This window comes from Heterocephalus glaber, unplaced genomic scaffold (assembly GCF_053883595.1).
Source record: "Heterocephalus glaber isolate CG9 unplaced genomic scaffold, H.glaber_assembly_v1.0 deba00000678, whole genome shotgun sequence".
Lineage (NCBI taxonomy): Eukaryota > Metazoa > Chordata > Mammalia > Rodentia > Bathyergidae > Heterocephalus > Heterocephalus glaber.
This window is the reverse complement of record NW_028258157.1, coordinates 1,222,111-1,235,216: the sequence shown is the minus strand read 5'-3', so window position 1 is coordinate 1,235,216 and position 13,106 is coordinate 1,222,111. Positions and strand designations below refer to the sequence as shown.

General features: G+C 38.8%; 1 protein-coding gene across 9 annotated transcripts in view; it reads left to right on the top strand.

Moving 5' to 3' along the window:
• The window catches only part of Pclo (piccolo presynaptic cytomatrix protein), a 350,152-nt gene that overhangs the window by 151,222 nt on the left and 185,824 nt on the right, over positions 1-13,106 (top strand). For all 9 annotated transcript variants that reach the window (XR_015449439.1, XM_087206755.1, XM_087206754.1 and 6 more), the window contains one exon: positions 11,435-12,166. Coding sequence is in view for 8 of the 9 variants with exons in the window: in XM_087206755.1 (XP_087062881.1) it covers positions 11,435-12,166 (732 nt within the window). In the remaining variant the exon portion in view is untranslated. The remainder of the gene's footprint in view (positions 1-11,434; positions 12,167-13,106) is intronic.

The following is a 13,106-nucleotide window of genomic DNA, read 5'->3' as shown; positions in this document are numbered from 1 at the left end:
ACAGAAAGAAAAGGGTTATTTTCACAGTTTTGGAAGTTCCAGTCAATGGGCAGTTGGCTGTTGCATTGGGCCTGTGGTGCCACATCGTGGTGGGAGCATGTCACAGAGCAAAAGCATTCCCACTGGAAGCAAATGAGGGAGAAAGCTGGGGCTTGGGTCCCATTGTCCCCTTCATAAATGTACCACTAGTGACCTGAAGATGTCCTGCTGGTCCCTATCTCTTAAAGGTTCCTTCATCCCATCTCCAGAGTTCCATGGTATTAACCATTCTAGTATACCTCAAAGTCTAAGTCTGAAGGCTCTTCTGAGATTCAAGGCAAGCTCAACTGTGAGCCCCTATACAAATAAAAAAGAAGTTGCACACTTCTAAGGTGTAATGGTAGAAAGGCACAATACATGTGCTCTCACTTGAAAAGGAATGAACAAGAAAATAGCAAGGAAGGGTTAGACCAAAGCAAGACCAAAACTAAGCAGGGAAGCCTAAAATCTTACAGATCCATTTCCAAGAACTGGAGCACATTATGGTAGCACGTGGGCTCCCTACGGGTTGCCCAGCCATCTTTGTTGATTGTAGCCCGCATGGCTATTGCTCAGACTGGTGTTTCAGGCTGCCTCCAGTTTCTCTGGCAGCCATTCCTCATGTGTGACCCTCTGTCTTCTTGGGGTCGCCATTGCAGCTTCAGATCCACTTTCATAACCTCAAGTATCACCACATCAGGAACTTCTTTTTGGGGCTCTGATCCGGCAGTGTGCCTTCTGGCTTCTTAGGCTTTCCTTTGGAATCTTTGAATTCTCTATGACCCCGCAGTTCTTACCTGCATGTTTGCAGAGTCGGCATCACATGTGCAGTGCCACCAGCATGACTCTGTATAAGGGCCCCCTTAAACCACGGCTACAGTGTCCTCTAAGGCCTTGCTGGCTCATTTCTGCTTGAGCAGGACACCTCAGGATTCACTTCTCCAGGGAAAGTCTATGCAACAGATTGGCAGTGTTGTACATTGAAAGCTTTAACTGGTCAGTTCTGTTGAGTCCTGAGATCCTTGCAAAGCATTTTCCCATTGTCTGGGTGCAACATTTGTCTTATTTCTCTGAGTTCTAATCATTGGACCATTCTAAGAGGTGCTCATCTTAATAGCACCTTTAACCATCCTCCTCTTCCAGTGGGACCCCTGTCTCTGTGGAGAGACAATTGGTGGAGGATCTTACTTGCCATCTTGTTCCACCTCAAAATTTTGTTTTTCAAGCCTACTCTTTCATTATTATAGAAAGATAATTTTTAAAACTGGATATGCTAATTATACCTACAGGATGAACTCCCTCCAAAAATCAAAGAGTAATTTTAGAATTATTTTAAAACTGGATAATATAAAATGAGTTTAAAATTCTATTATGATTAATAAATATTTTCATATAAAAATCAAAAAATTCCTTATACACAATGTGAATAAATAATTATAATCTTGATTAAGAGCATATTTTTAAAATGAGGGTAAAAGTAACTTAAATGCTTTGAATCTGTAAACATCTTTATAGATTACCAGATAACTTTTACCTTGCTATTTTTCACAAGTTATCAAAATATTAAACTCATTATTCTAGTTTCATAAGTGATAAAATTAAAAGCCTCATATATAATAAAGTTACATTTACATTTTTATTATTTCATTAAAATTTTTATTTAGCACATCATATATATATATAATTAATCATATATAATTAATCCAGAGATTAATTGTGGACCCTAACCCTAGAACACTGAAGCCAATATATACTGAATTTTAAGGATGTGTCAGAATACTTGTAGTACAATAGCATATTCAAATATGACCCAAATGTTTCATGTCCTAATTCATGGGTAGCTGTACATTGGATAGTGTTAGGTTTACAAACGCTAAGGAAGCCCAAGCTTCAGTAGGGCTCTCCTCGCACTGTCTGCTCCTCCTCTCCACGTCGCTGGTGCTGGCTCTCACAGCTTCACCTCTAGGAGACAGAGATTTGCTCATGGGAATTCACTGCAATTTTCTTTATGCCCCACACATGTTTTATAAATGATTTTATACCTAAGCAATGTTTTTTGAAAAAAAACACAAAACTATTAATATGTACTTCAGTACTATATAAAAGTAGACAATATATATTAAATACATGTTAAAATCGCAGCAAAGAACAAAGATCTAAGCACACGGAAATGAAGACCACGGTTGTACTTGGCGAGTCAATAATAGGACATTATGGCAAAAGGCTCCTGTCTCCAATGTATTCAAAAATATTGGCAGTGTTTTCTTTTGCAAGGAATTATGTATCCGTGGATGTCCATCTCATCTTAATATTTTATAGTTTTATTTGTGATTGAAAAAATATATGTGTAAGTGGTAGAATGTGATGTTTTGATACATGTATACACTGTGAAATCATCAAAAAATGCTTATTGACATACCCTTTACCCACTGTGTCAAAAATTACCCTTTACCTACTATGTCAAAAATTATTTAGATGACTGAAATACCTCACCATAATTTAAAAAATAATCCAGTGCTTTCAAGTAGCCCGCGTAGGCATGCTGCAACGGCCAAAACAATGTTTCTCTTGAATTCAGTATATTTTCTTTGCTATGCAACTTAAGATCTGAATTGTTTTACCCACCAACAAAAATGAGAAAAACGCATACAAATTCCACCACTCCCTGTAAGAGCTGATCAGCCTGGCTGTATCCATATCTGTATCTGCTAGGCTTCAGGGAAGCAGAGGCATTAGGAGTTGTAGGCGTACATGACAAGGGATTTGCAGGCGTACATGACAAGGGATTTGCTGTGGGGATCTGACTTCACATAGTTGTGAGTGCTGAATTAGCCATTGCTGAAAGACTGCTGGAGTCTGAAGTCCAAAGGGCAGGTGGAGGATGAGAACAAATTTGAAGCAGGGATAGTAGAACGCACTAGAGCCCGTGAGACTGGGCCAGTGCTCCTGCATCTCCCGCTGCCCCAGCCTAACAGCTGGTGCGAAAGTGAAGGCGAATCCAGAGCAGTGCACTCTTGCCTGCCGCTCCCAGTCGGCCAGCCATAACTCCTGTAATGTGACTTTCTGGGCTTGTGAAGAATAGCATTCTCTGCTTCTTCTGTGAAGTCTCACCCCAGATTTGTCTTGTGCCACATGCTAACGGAACCCACTTAGGGAAGGTGCTTTGGGGCACTCAGCTGAACCTAGATGAGGTTGGGTTATGCCTTGCTAGATGAGCACACCGCCTCTGCCCTGCTGCAGGCTTTGCCCTTGGTACCGCAGCGTTCTCCAGGCCTGGGCTCTGCCCCATCTCCCGCCCGCCCCTCATCCACTTCACCACCCTCCGCCTGTGCAGTCTCCCTCAGCACTGCAGCCACGTCTGCAGACAGCTCTGCTCCAGTTACAGCACCGTGCAGCTCCTGTTTAAAGTGGGATTGGCTTTCACTTATCACATAAAATGTTCTGCAAGTCCTATTCCACTGCACTGTGCTTTAAATAATCTTTCAAATGCATATGGCTTTGTACTCTTAACAAAAATAAAATTCCCCCGTGGTGTAACATATGTTAGAATCTTTAAAAAATAAATATTGTTTTAAAATTCAATCACTCACTGCTTATAGTGCTGAGAAGTGACTAAGTAAGGCTTAAGAGGAGTGTTTTGGGCTTTGATGTAATTATAATACAAAAACAAATACACAGCTCTTACAATTAGGGTGTAACAAAATACAACTCTACAGGAGCTGAGGGATGAGAACTTATTAAATATTAAAAAATTAACCTAAAACCCATGTAACATAAATTATTCATTTTTTAAAGTATGACACTTCAAAACTATATGTAACTGTGAACATAAATGATATAATTGGTATATATCATATATATGTATATTTGATCAGCTTAGACCTAGGAATGGTATTCCCATACATACATATGTATACAGATGGCCTATGTTTGTGTACCCCTAGAGTTTGTAGGTTGAAGTCCTAGCCCCCGTGGAATGAGTGTTGGGAATTGGGGTTGGGAGGACTGATCATAGCACAAGGGCAGAGTCTCCGTGGATTTGATGAATGCTCTTCTGAAGAGACCTGAGGAAGCTGCTGGATGTTCCCATCATCCAGAGTCAGCTGGGACACAGTCGTCACAGAAGCAAAGCTTGCAAGGACACCACATGTCTTAGATCCTTAGTCTTGGACTTCCCAACTTGCAGAAATGTGAGAAATAAACTTCTGTGTATCAGCTACCCACTTTATGGTATTCTGCCATAGCAGCCTGATGGGTCTAATACCTGCTAGGTCTTGTAAAAGGAGCCTAAGCCGATGATTTTCTTCTCCTAGTTCTGCCACAGTTGTGTGATTTTAATGATTCACAGGTATTTTACTTAATTTGTGCAGGTACTTATCTATTAGTAATACAATGATACTAAAGCATCCAACATTCTAAGATTACCTTATTTAGGAAATACATAAATTGTGATAGGAAAGAAGTCATAAGATGATTATCATTTAGCCAAAGAAAAATGGACACACAAGAATAGCAACCAAGAATATGAGATTATATTTTAAGCAGTTTTAATCTCTTGTTGCAATATGCGTGATTTTAGTCAGCATGTTGCTGTTTACAGAAATGTTGGCTGGAGTATTTTACCTCATCCAGAAACCTAATGAGAGAAGCAAAGCAAGTTCATTTGGGTGTGGAGCAGGGGGGAGTCTTACAGAAATAAGCACTCATGTAGAAGGAGAAATGAGTGTGGGCAGCTGACCAGTGACCAGATTAGACTAGGAATAGTATTCCCGTAAAAGTTTCTAACAGTACCGCGCCTGCCTTGCAAGCACAAGGTCCAGAGTTTGATCCCAGGTACCAAAAAAAAAAAAAAAAAAAGTTTCTAACAGTAGTCAATATTCTACTAGGTTTCATTATCAATACCTACCTTTTATATTTAGTAATACCCATGGAATTTAATATTTAAATCAACTATTTATTATTTTTCAATTTTTGCTACATATATTAATGTCATGCAATGGTGCCTCAGTTCATGAACTTAATTTCTTCTCTGATGTTGGAAAAGGTGATCATGTTTGTGTTTGTGTGGGAAAGGTGGCCATCAAATTGTTTGCAAACAAAAGCATCCGTCAACCAAAGTACCACTGCACATTTTTTTTCATTAATTTTATTGGTACATTTTAGGTATACAATATGATGACATTCATCAGTGAGAATTTTTTCCTTTACATGATGTATCTTGGTTCTTATTTTTCCCCCTTCCCCTGCCCTCCCTTCAACCTCTCCACCTCTCCCTATTTACAAAAATTATTTCTGTTTTTTGCTGTTCTCTTATTTATTCCTTTTCCTTCTTTGCTTTCCCTACCCCTCCCACTTCCCCTTCCCCTTGGACCTTTTCTTCCTATTTCACATTATCTATGATAAATTTTGATCCTTATGTACACTTTCAGTTTCTCACACCAGAAAGACTATTTCTACATAGGAGCAAGTTAGAAAGAAACCAAATCATTCAATTTTGTATTTTGGACATGCTTTATTCTTGCATTAATGATCATAAAGGGAACACACACTGATTGAAAAGCGTGTAATAGTGCAAGGGCCTCACACACATCCTGTCCACCTTTGGGAGGGGCGGGAGGAGCAGAAGACTCAGGGAGCGCTGTGAACACTGGTGAGCAGCTGCCCTGCGGGAGCTTCCTCACATCCGACTTCCTGGTGGGAACCACTGACTGCGCAGTACAGAAAAAGAGCATCAGCCGAGAATTCAGCCCTCCCCTAGGGACAACAAAAGGAAATGTATTTAATAACTTTTGTGGTAGTGAAACTGAACCAGAGACTTCACACTGAGCTGCATCTCCCACCATTTGTTTCTTTTTATTTTGAGATGGGGAGAACCTTGCTAAGTGGTTACATTGCCCACATTGGGCTCAAACTTGCAGTCCACCTGCCTCAGCCCACCAGAGTGCTGGGGTTACAGCCTACACCACCATACCCCACTAAGGGAATACATTTATAAACAGAAAAGCCAATTATTAGGATGTCAAGTTGAAATCTAAGGGAGCATGGACCTAAGATAAGTAGAACACTGTATCGCTAACCAGGTAGATGGCATTGATACAAATGAGAAGTCACAGGTAAGACTGTGCCCCGCTTTATGGATCAATCAATAAGTGAAATTGTCAGGCTGCTTTTATTATAATAAAATACCTACTTAAATAGCATTCTGAATGATAGGCAAATCAACAGGCCAACAAAATTTTTATTTCTTGTTATATAAAAATTTTATTCTTGATTCAAAAGCTTTATAGCCGGCAAGAAACTCAGTAATGCCATGGTACCAGTTCCCTCGACTGCTATATTTGTCTCTCCTTTATGAAATTTAAAGTTGGGGCCCACGGTCTTTGCTTAAATATTTCTATTTACAGAAGCTGTGTCATAAGCATCCAAATCAGTGCAGTTGTTCTGTTAATGAAAATACATGTTGAAATTGCTACTTGTAAGATTTCTCAGACACAAACACGATTGCTCATGTGTGTTTTGAGACCACCACTTCCTTACCATTTTAAGTCGAAAGGCAAACTTCGGCCTGCTGCAGGTCATATTACCATATTTAAGAAACGACACTCAAATAAGCAGCCTTGAAGTTCTGAGATTTTCCTTAATGGTACTGTTGCCATGGCTGCAGTTGAACTGTTCTATAAAGCAAATTGCTTATTGATGGGAGAAGGCTGAGTGGTGCGGCAGTGTCTTTCTGGTTTCATTGCCTTCATTTCCTACTGTCCTCTTAAGATTAATGGATTTTTTGGAGTATTTTGTTTTGAACAAGCTTTGATGATGTGATATTAAAATAAATGCATTTTATTAACAATGTACCAGCTGAATTAAATATGTTCAAGTATGGTGTCATCAACATAAAGTTATATTTCATACACTCTTTATCAGAATTTCTCTACTTGGAGATGAATTTTCATATTCTACTTATTATTGCTAAAGCAGTGCATAGAAATTTAATTGGCCTTATAATATGGAGATTCTGACTTTAATATATTTAATAATAATATAGATGAAACATAAACCTTGACTAAAGTTGTGCCATTAGAGGATATTTGTAATGGTATACTCAAAATTTATTTTAAAAATATAGATAAAAAGGAACTGATGTGCAAAAAGCTATAATGATGACTCATTTGTGAAAAAAATCTCCATAAGCATTTGTAATGTAGAAGCTTTTCAGAGTACGTATGTATATTTAATATATGATAGTCTCCACTGCTATCTTTAGAAGGAAATATTGTAAAAATAAAATTATAACTTTTGATATTTAACCTTAAGGCAAGAAATGAGTATTCACGTGTCTCATTATTATTACTTCTAGAAAAAGACATAAAATTAAGCCTATTTTCAGCTAAAAATGTCATATATGTCAATGAAATACATTGAATTTTTGAATAACTTAAGGATACTGATTATTTCCTGATTGCTTCTGGTTTAGAACCATATAGGTCCTTAATGGTGTGACTGTTGAGGGACCGAGTGCACATGCTGTTGGACCTCAATACTTCATTAATTCCCTGAACACAGTAATATAGAAATATGTGGTATTGTTCTTGTTAAGCAACACAAAAAAATTGTGACCTACAGATTATTTTATCTTGTTAAGAATATTTCCAAAATTAGTTTTTCTTAAGCATTTTTTCTAGTAATTTTATTTTCAATTAATAATGATAATGATAATGATCCTTTTCAAAATGAACTTTCTTGGAAATCACTGCTATTCTTTTTACTCTTTGTCAGAAATGTGATCAGTTTTGCTTTTCTCACTTGTCTTTTGATTTTATCTAACCTCCACCTTCCATCCAATGGTACCTCTTCTCCCTCTCAATAAACAAAATTAAACTTTACATATTTAAATAAATGTTTTGTTGATTCATTGTCTTTTTATTTACAATTCTTTATTGACGTTACAACTTCTTCTCTTGCTGAAAAGGGTTGGAATTTTGATTTTGGTTCTAGGGCTCCAGAAAAGAGACACACACAGAGACCAGCTCAGCATTTCCAGTGGCTGATAAAGCAGTCGGTATGACTTGCAAGTCATCAGATTCCTCCTGTTCCAAACTAAATGTGCTGGACAATGTGCAGCACCTGTCACATGCTTCCATTTCTTCTAGGCACCACAGTTTCTTCCTGCTTCTCCATTTAATGTCTATGGCATGGACAGGTCACCACATTCTGGCAGATTAATCTGAATTCTGCAGGCCTAACTCTTGGATGAGGAATCTGTTTCTTCCACAATGTTTCTGAGCTTTGTTTTTTTTTTTAATTTGGCAATAAGTGCCATTTCAGAAAAAAATCTACTTGTATAACCTTATCTATTTTTACAGCTAAATGACAGATTTGTTGTTTAAATTTCCATCTCTATTCAGAAATTCTAGTGTTCTGATTCATTGCCTTTTTTCAAGCATGTGCATGTGATTTTCCTGTCCTGTCCTCTACTTTTATGATCGAATTCCACTATGAACACAGTAACAAGGCCTTTGCCCTATGTTACTGTCTTTAAATGTACTTTGACTGGCACCAAATATAAACGTGTTTGAAATTGATAGTTCTGTTATATTAAATATTTTTGGCAAATATGAATTCATTCCTTATTAATCTACCTGTTTTAAGGCCAAATCTTAGAAAACATCTGACTAGAAATGATATCTCCCTCCTTCTCCGTTGTGACACAGTTTCTGGCCCTCTGTCTCTGTTCATTTTACTGCACATTATATCTGTTTGTACCCATGCTTTGTTGCCTCTACTTAAAAATAGGTTTCCCTAATGAAATAAGACTTGAAGATATACTTCCGAAATGGCATATGTACTGAGGCGATATGAACAGAATAGATAAATGAATGAGCGAGATCGTCTAAACAGAACAGATAAGTGAGTGAATTAGACTGTCCTTATTGGACGTGATAGAAACATCAGTTTTCAAATTAATTCTGGTCGCAGTGGTCACAGTGTAAAGCCAAAGGGATTACTCTTGGCCTTTTTGTCTTATTCATAGTGAAAATCATTCATGCACTTGAGGGACTGGGTACAGCTCAAAGTAACGGCAAAATAGCAATGACAAAAAGCAGGTTCCGGAAACACTGGGCTGCACCATTGGTGGGTGTGGGTCTCAGCGCAGTCCTAATTTGAACCAGCCCAAGAGGACCCGAGGGTCACACCCCTTGTCTCCTAGTAACTCATGGGAGTGGCTCATGCTCCCATCGCAGACCTTGCCTATGTGGTGGTTACTATTGCTATTTTAAGTATACTGAGCATTATTTTACACCGGGAAAAATGAAGGCTTTTCTGTGATGTAGTAGATTAACTATGCTATTCCTTTTATCCTCTTACCTAAATTTTAATGGAGTGAAAATAATGACTTTACTGCCCGATTCACCACTGTGCTTCATTCTCTCCACACTAAGCTGCACACACCTGTGACATCATACGCTGCAGGTGGCAAGATGTGATAACTTCGTAAGAATAATTTGTCCCCAAAGCTCAGGTAAAACAAGAATCCTTTTCTAGTAGACAGAAATATTCAGTGGCATAAAACCTGTATTCCTGGTATATCAAAAGCCCCTGACTCACTTCTTCTAGGGCATGACCTGACAGGAATGCATAATCGCACCTGCAGGTGCTTTGAGAGTCTAATGCCAACACAGCACCGTGACGCAGCCAGCTGTGGCTGCTTTTGTTTTTAAAAATGTCAGGCTCTGAATGAAAATATCTTAAGATGTGGCTCAATCAAGTAGTGGTTTTTAAAGCACACCACAGGTTAAGATTGATTTTCCTTAGATATTATGGAGGCGCCTGCTTGGGGACCGCTCCACACAGGTTTGGAGCTTTCAGTGTTGACAAGGGCTCATACACTTTGCATTCCTGTGTCTGTGCACCCAGTCACTATGTAAGAGGGAGCCACAATCCGCTCAGAAACTAAGGAGGTAAGGCTATTGGATGGTCATACCTGCACACACATAGAAAATGGACCGTAACACGCCCCGGTGCTTTATGGACACCCTCTTACTGCAGTAAAAGAATCGACTTTGTCTTCACACTTTTCGACTATGAAAATTAGAACGGTTTACACATTGAGGAACACTGGCAGATATTTAGCAACATTTTAATGCCGCTAAAAAGATTGGAAGCTGAAGTAAGAAATGAAACTTAGGCCTCAGATAGTATTTACCACAGTAAGTGATTTTTCTCTCTAAATAATTTAAACTGAGTACCTGGAAAGAGTGAGCCAGTATAAAAAGGCAATTTGCAATCTCGATCGTCAGAAGGCAGTGCACGTTTACATGCCCCGTCGTCTGCGTCCCCTTCCACGCTCTGCGTCCCAGGATGGGCCCACGCTGCACGGTCAGAGGCAGAAAGAAGCCGAAGCACAGCCTGTCTCGTAGCATCACCTGCAGTGTAGGAAGAAGTCTGCCATTTATCAGTCAGGCAGGATTTCTACAACTCTATCACTCTAACACCGCTTGTCCCTAAATGAGCATAGGCTAATGTGCTCTTATCAGAGAGTATTTTTCAGTCTTTACCTTGAAAAACTACCTGAAAGTTCACCAATAAGGGTGATCTTTCCTCCACTCCCAGGATTCTGCTAAAATAGTTCAAGCCTGGTTCCTAGATCCCAGCTCTGTTGATTGGGTACAAGTAACTGTGGCTCACAGCTGCAGAGCCAGAGGGAGGAGAAACCTTCCTCAGCAGACCACAAACTCCAGGAGGTCTCCAAATAATTTGATCCACTGAGATCTTTGTGCTTAATTGTATGAGAAAATACGATTCGTATTAAGAATGAAAGTATTGTCTTATTTTGAAAGCAAATAGAGAATTAAGCACAAGTGATTCTTGAAAAGCCCACCTATAGTATTGAAGCTCTACTGTGATAGGCTGAACTGAACTGCATTTAAAACCAAGAGGTCGGAGACAATGGGCTAAATCCTGAAAGAATTTTGATTAAAAGAAAATTATTAAATGTAATAGTGTTTGAGTAAATTTATGATAGAAATATTAATTTTGAAGGCACCACACTGAAAAATAATTTTATTTGGTACAAATGCAAACTCTTCCCTTTTCCTCCCCCAAAGTTGGATATTTCTGTAGACCCTTCTTTGGTGCCTCTTTCTTTTTCATTTCTTTTCCTTCCTCCCTTCCTTCTTTCCTCATTTATGGTAAGAAGACTGAACTCTTAGTCTCTAAAAATTCTACCCTGTTTTAGATTTCAGACCATCTTTTTGTAACCCTCTTAAAACTTGCTGTTTTACTGATTTAGAAAATAATGTCCTATGTTTCCCATATACCAAAAAAGCAACTATGCATTGGCAAATTTTTACCTTCTTAAATGCAGGGAAACAGAAGCATGATGATATAATCAGTCATTTTGTTTCTGTTTTATTTGCAGATTCAAGAATGGCTGTGTTTAAATTGCCAAACTCGGAGAGCGATATCCGGACAGCTTGGAGATATGGGCAAAATGCCACCAATACCCTCTGGACCCAAAGCGTCCCCTGTGCCTGGCCCCACAGAGCACCCATCTCAGAAAGCAGCAGTGGCTGCCCAGGGAAAATTGAAAAAGAAGGAAGCAGAAGTAAAAACCGAGGCTGAAGAACCCATTCCAGAAAAGGTAAAAGAAACAGCTTCAAGTGAAAAGACTTCTAAGGTAACCTCTGATCCAAAACAAGAAGAGAGTAAAGTGGAGAAAGACAAAGTTTCAACCCTTCCAGATAAAAAGCCACTGCCCAAAGAAGAAAAGCTGCTTTCAGAAGAAAGAACGTTGACCACCAAAGAAAAGACACCACCTCTGGAAGAGAAGAAGGTGCCCCTTGAAGAAAAGGGCCCAATGCCTGAAGACATGAGGTTATCTTCAGAAGCAAAAACATCGGCCCTGGAAGAGGAAGACAAATGTGCAGCAGTTGAACCTGTAGTACAGATCGCTGAAGAGAAGTCCAGAGACAGAGGGGCTCCCGAGAGGGTGCCAGAGGAGCAGCAGTCACAGCCCCAGATGGGAGGTCCGCCGCCTGGCCCAGTGCAGACTTTGCCCTCGGAGGAGGATAGGACAGCGGAGAGGATGGGGCAGCCACAGGCTGCAGGCCCGGCAAAGCCTGAACAGGTGGAACCCGGGAGAGAAAAAACAGTAAGTTGTATTTCCCTAACTTTGCAGTCTTGCTTATGCAATGTACTGAATCCTCCCTTAGTACATAGATCTCCCAATCTAATATAGAAGTAAAGCCCTTCAAATAATGAATTACATTCTCACAGGAGTATAATACTGTTTTTTGTTAAATTCAAAGAACTTTGTCCTTTTGCTAGCTTAATCAAGTGTACACATAAATATAAAACTCACTTTTCAATCTCATTCCTACCAGATGTGTATCAACATCGTATAGTGCTAAGCTTCTTAGTTTTAAGTTATTCTTTTTTCTCCACAATGAACTTTAAAATCAGTATTTTCTTTTTTTTTTTGGTACCAGGGATCGAACTCGGGACCTTGTCCTTGTGAGGCAGGCAGCAGAACCACTGAGCTAAATCCCCGGCCCAAAAATCAGTATTTCCTTTTAACATAAAATAATGTGCCTTTATATAAGTTTCTGTTCATTTAGCCATTTGCTTCTGTGAGAAGCAACACATTTTGTCCCGCTTGAAAACCTTTACAATGTGGCCAAGCCATATGATGATTGTCAACAAAAGGGAAGTATGACTAAAATCCAGGATCAAAATCATTTTTAAATTTTATAAAGGAAGTTGTTTTAATATTTAGTGTGATTTTAATATTCAGTTAGGAGTTTTGTACATTTAACATTGAGGATCACATTTGCACATTTAATACACTTAATATTAAGAATCATCTATAATCCAAGTGTAATCTGGCATAATATATATTTTTTCTTTAGTGAAAATTTTTGAGTTCACCACTTTAATATTTATACAAGCAATTGTATCGTTATCAGTAGAACTCTGATTTATTAGAGCTACAAACATTCTTGCATCATATGTAATTGGATAATTCTAATTTTAGGAAAATTAAATATTCTAGTAAAACTGCAACTGGAAGCTATATTGAAGTCTGACTTAGT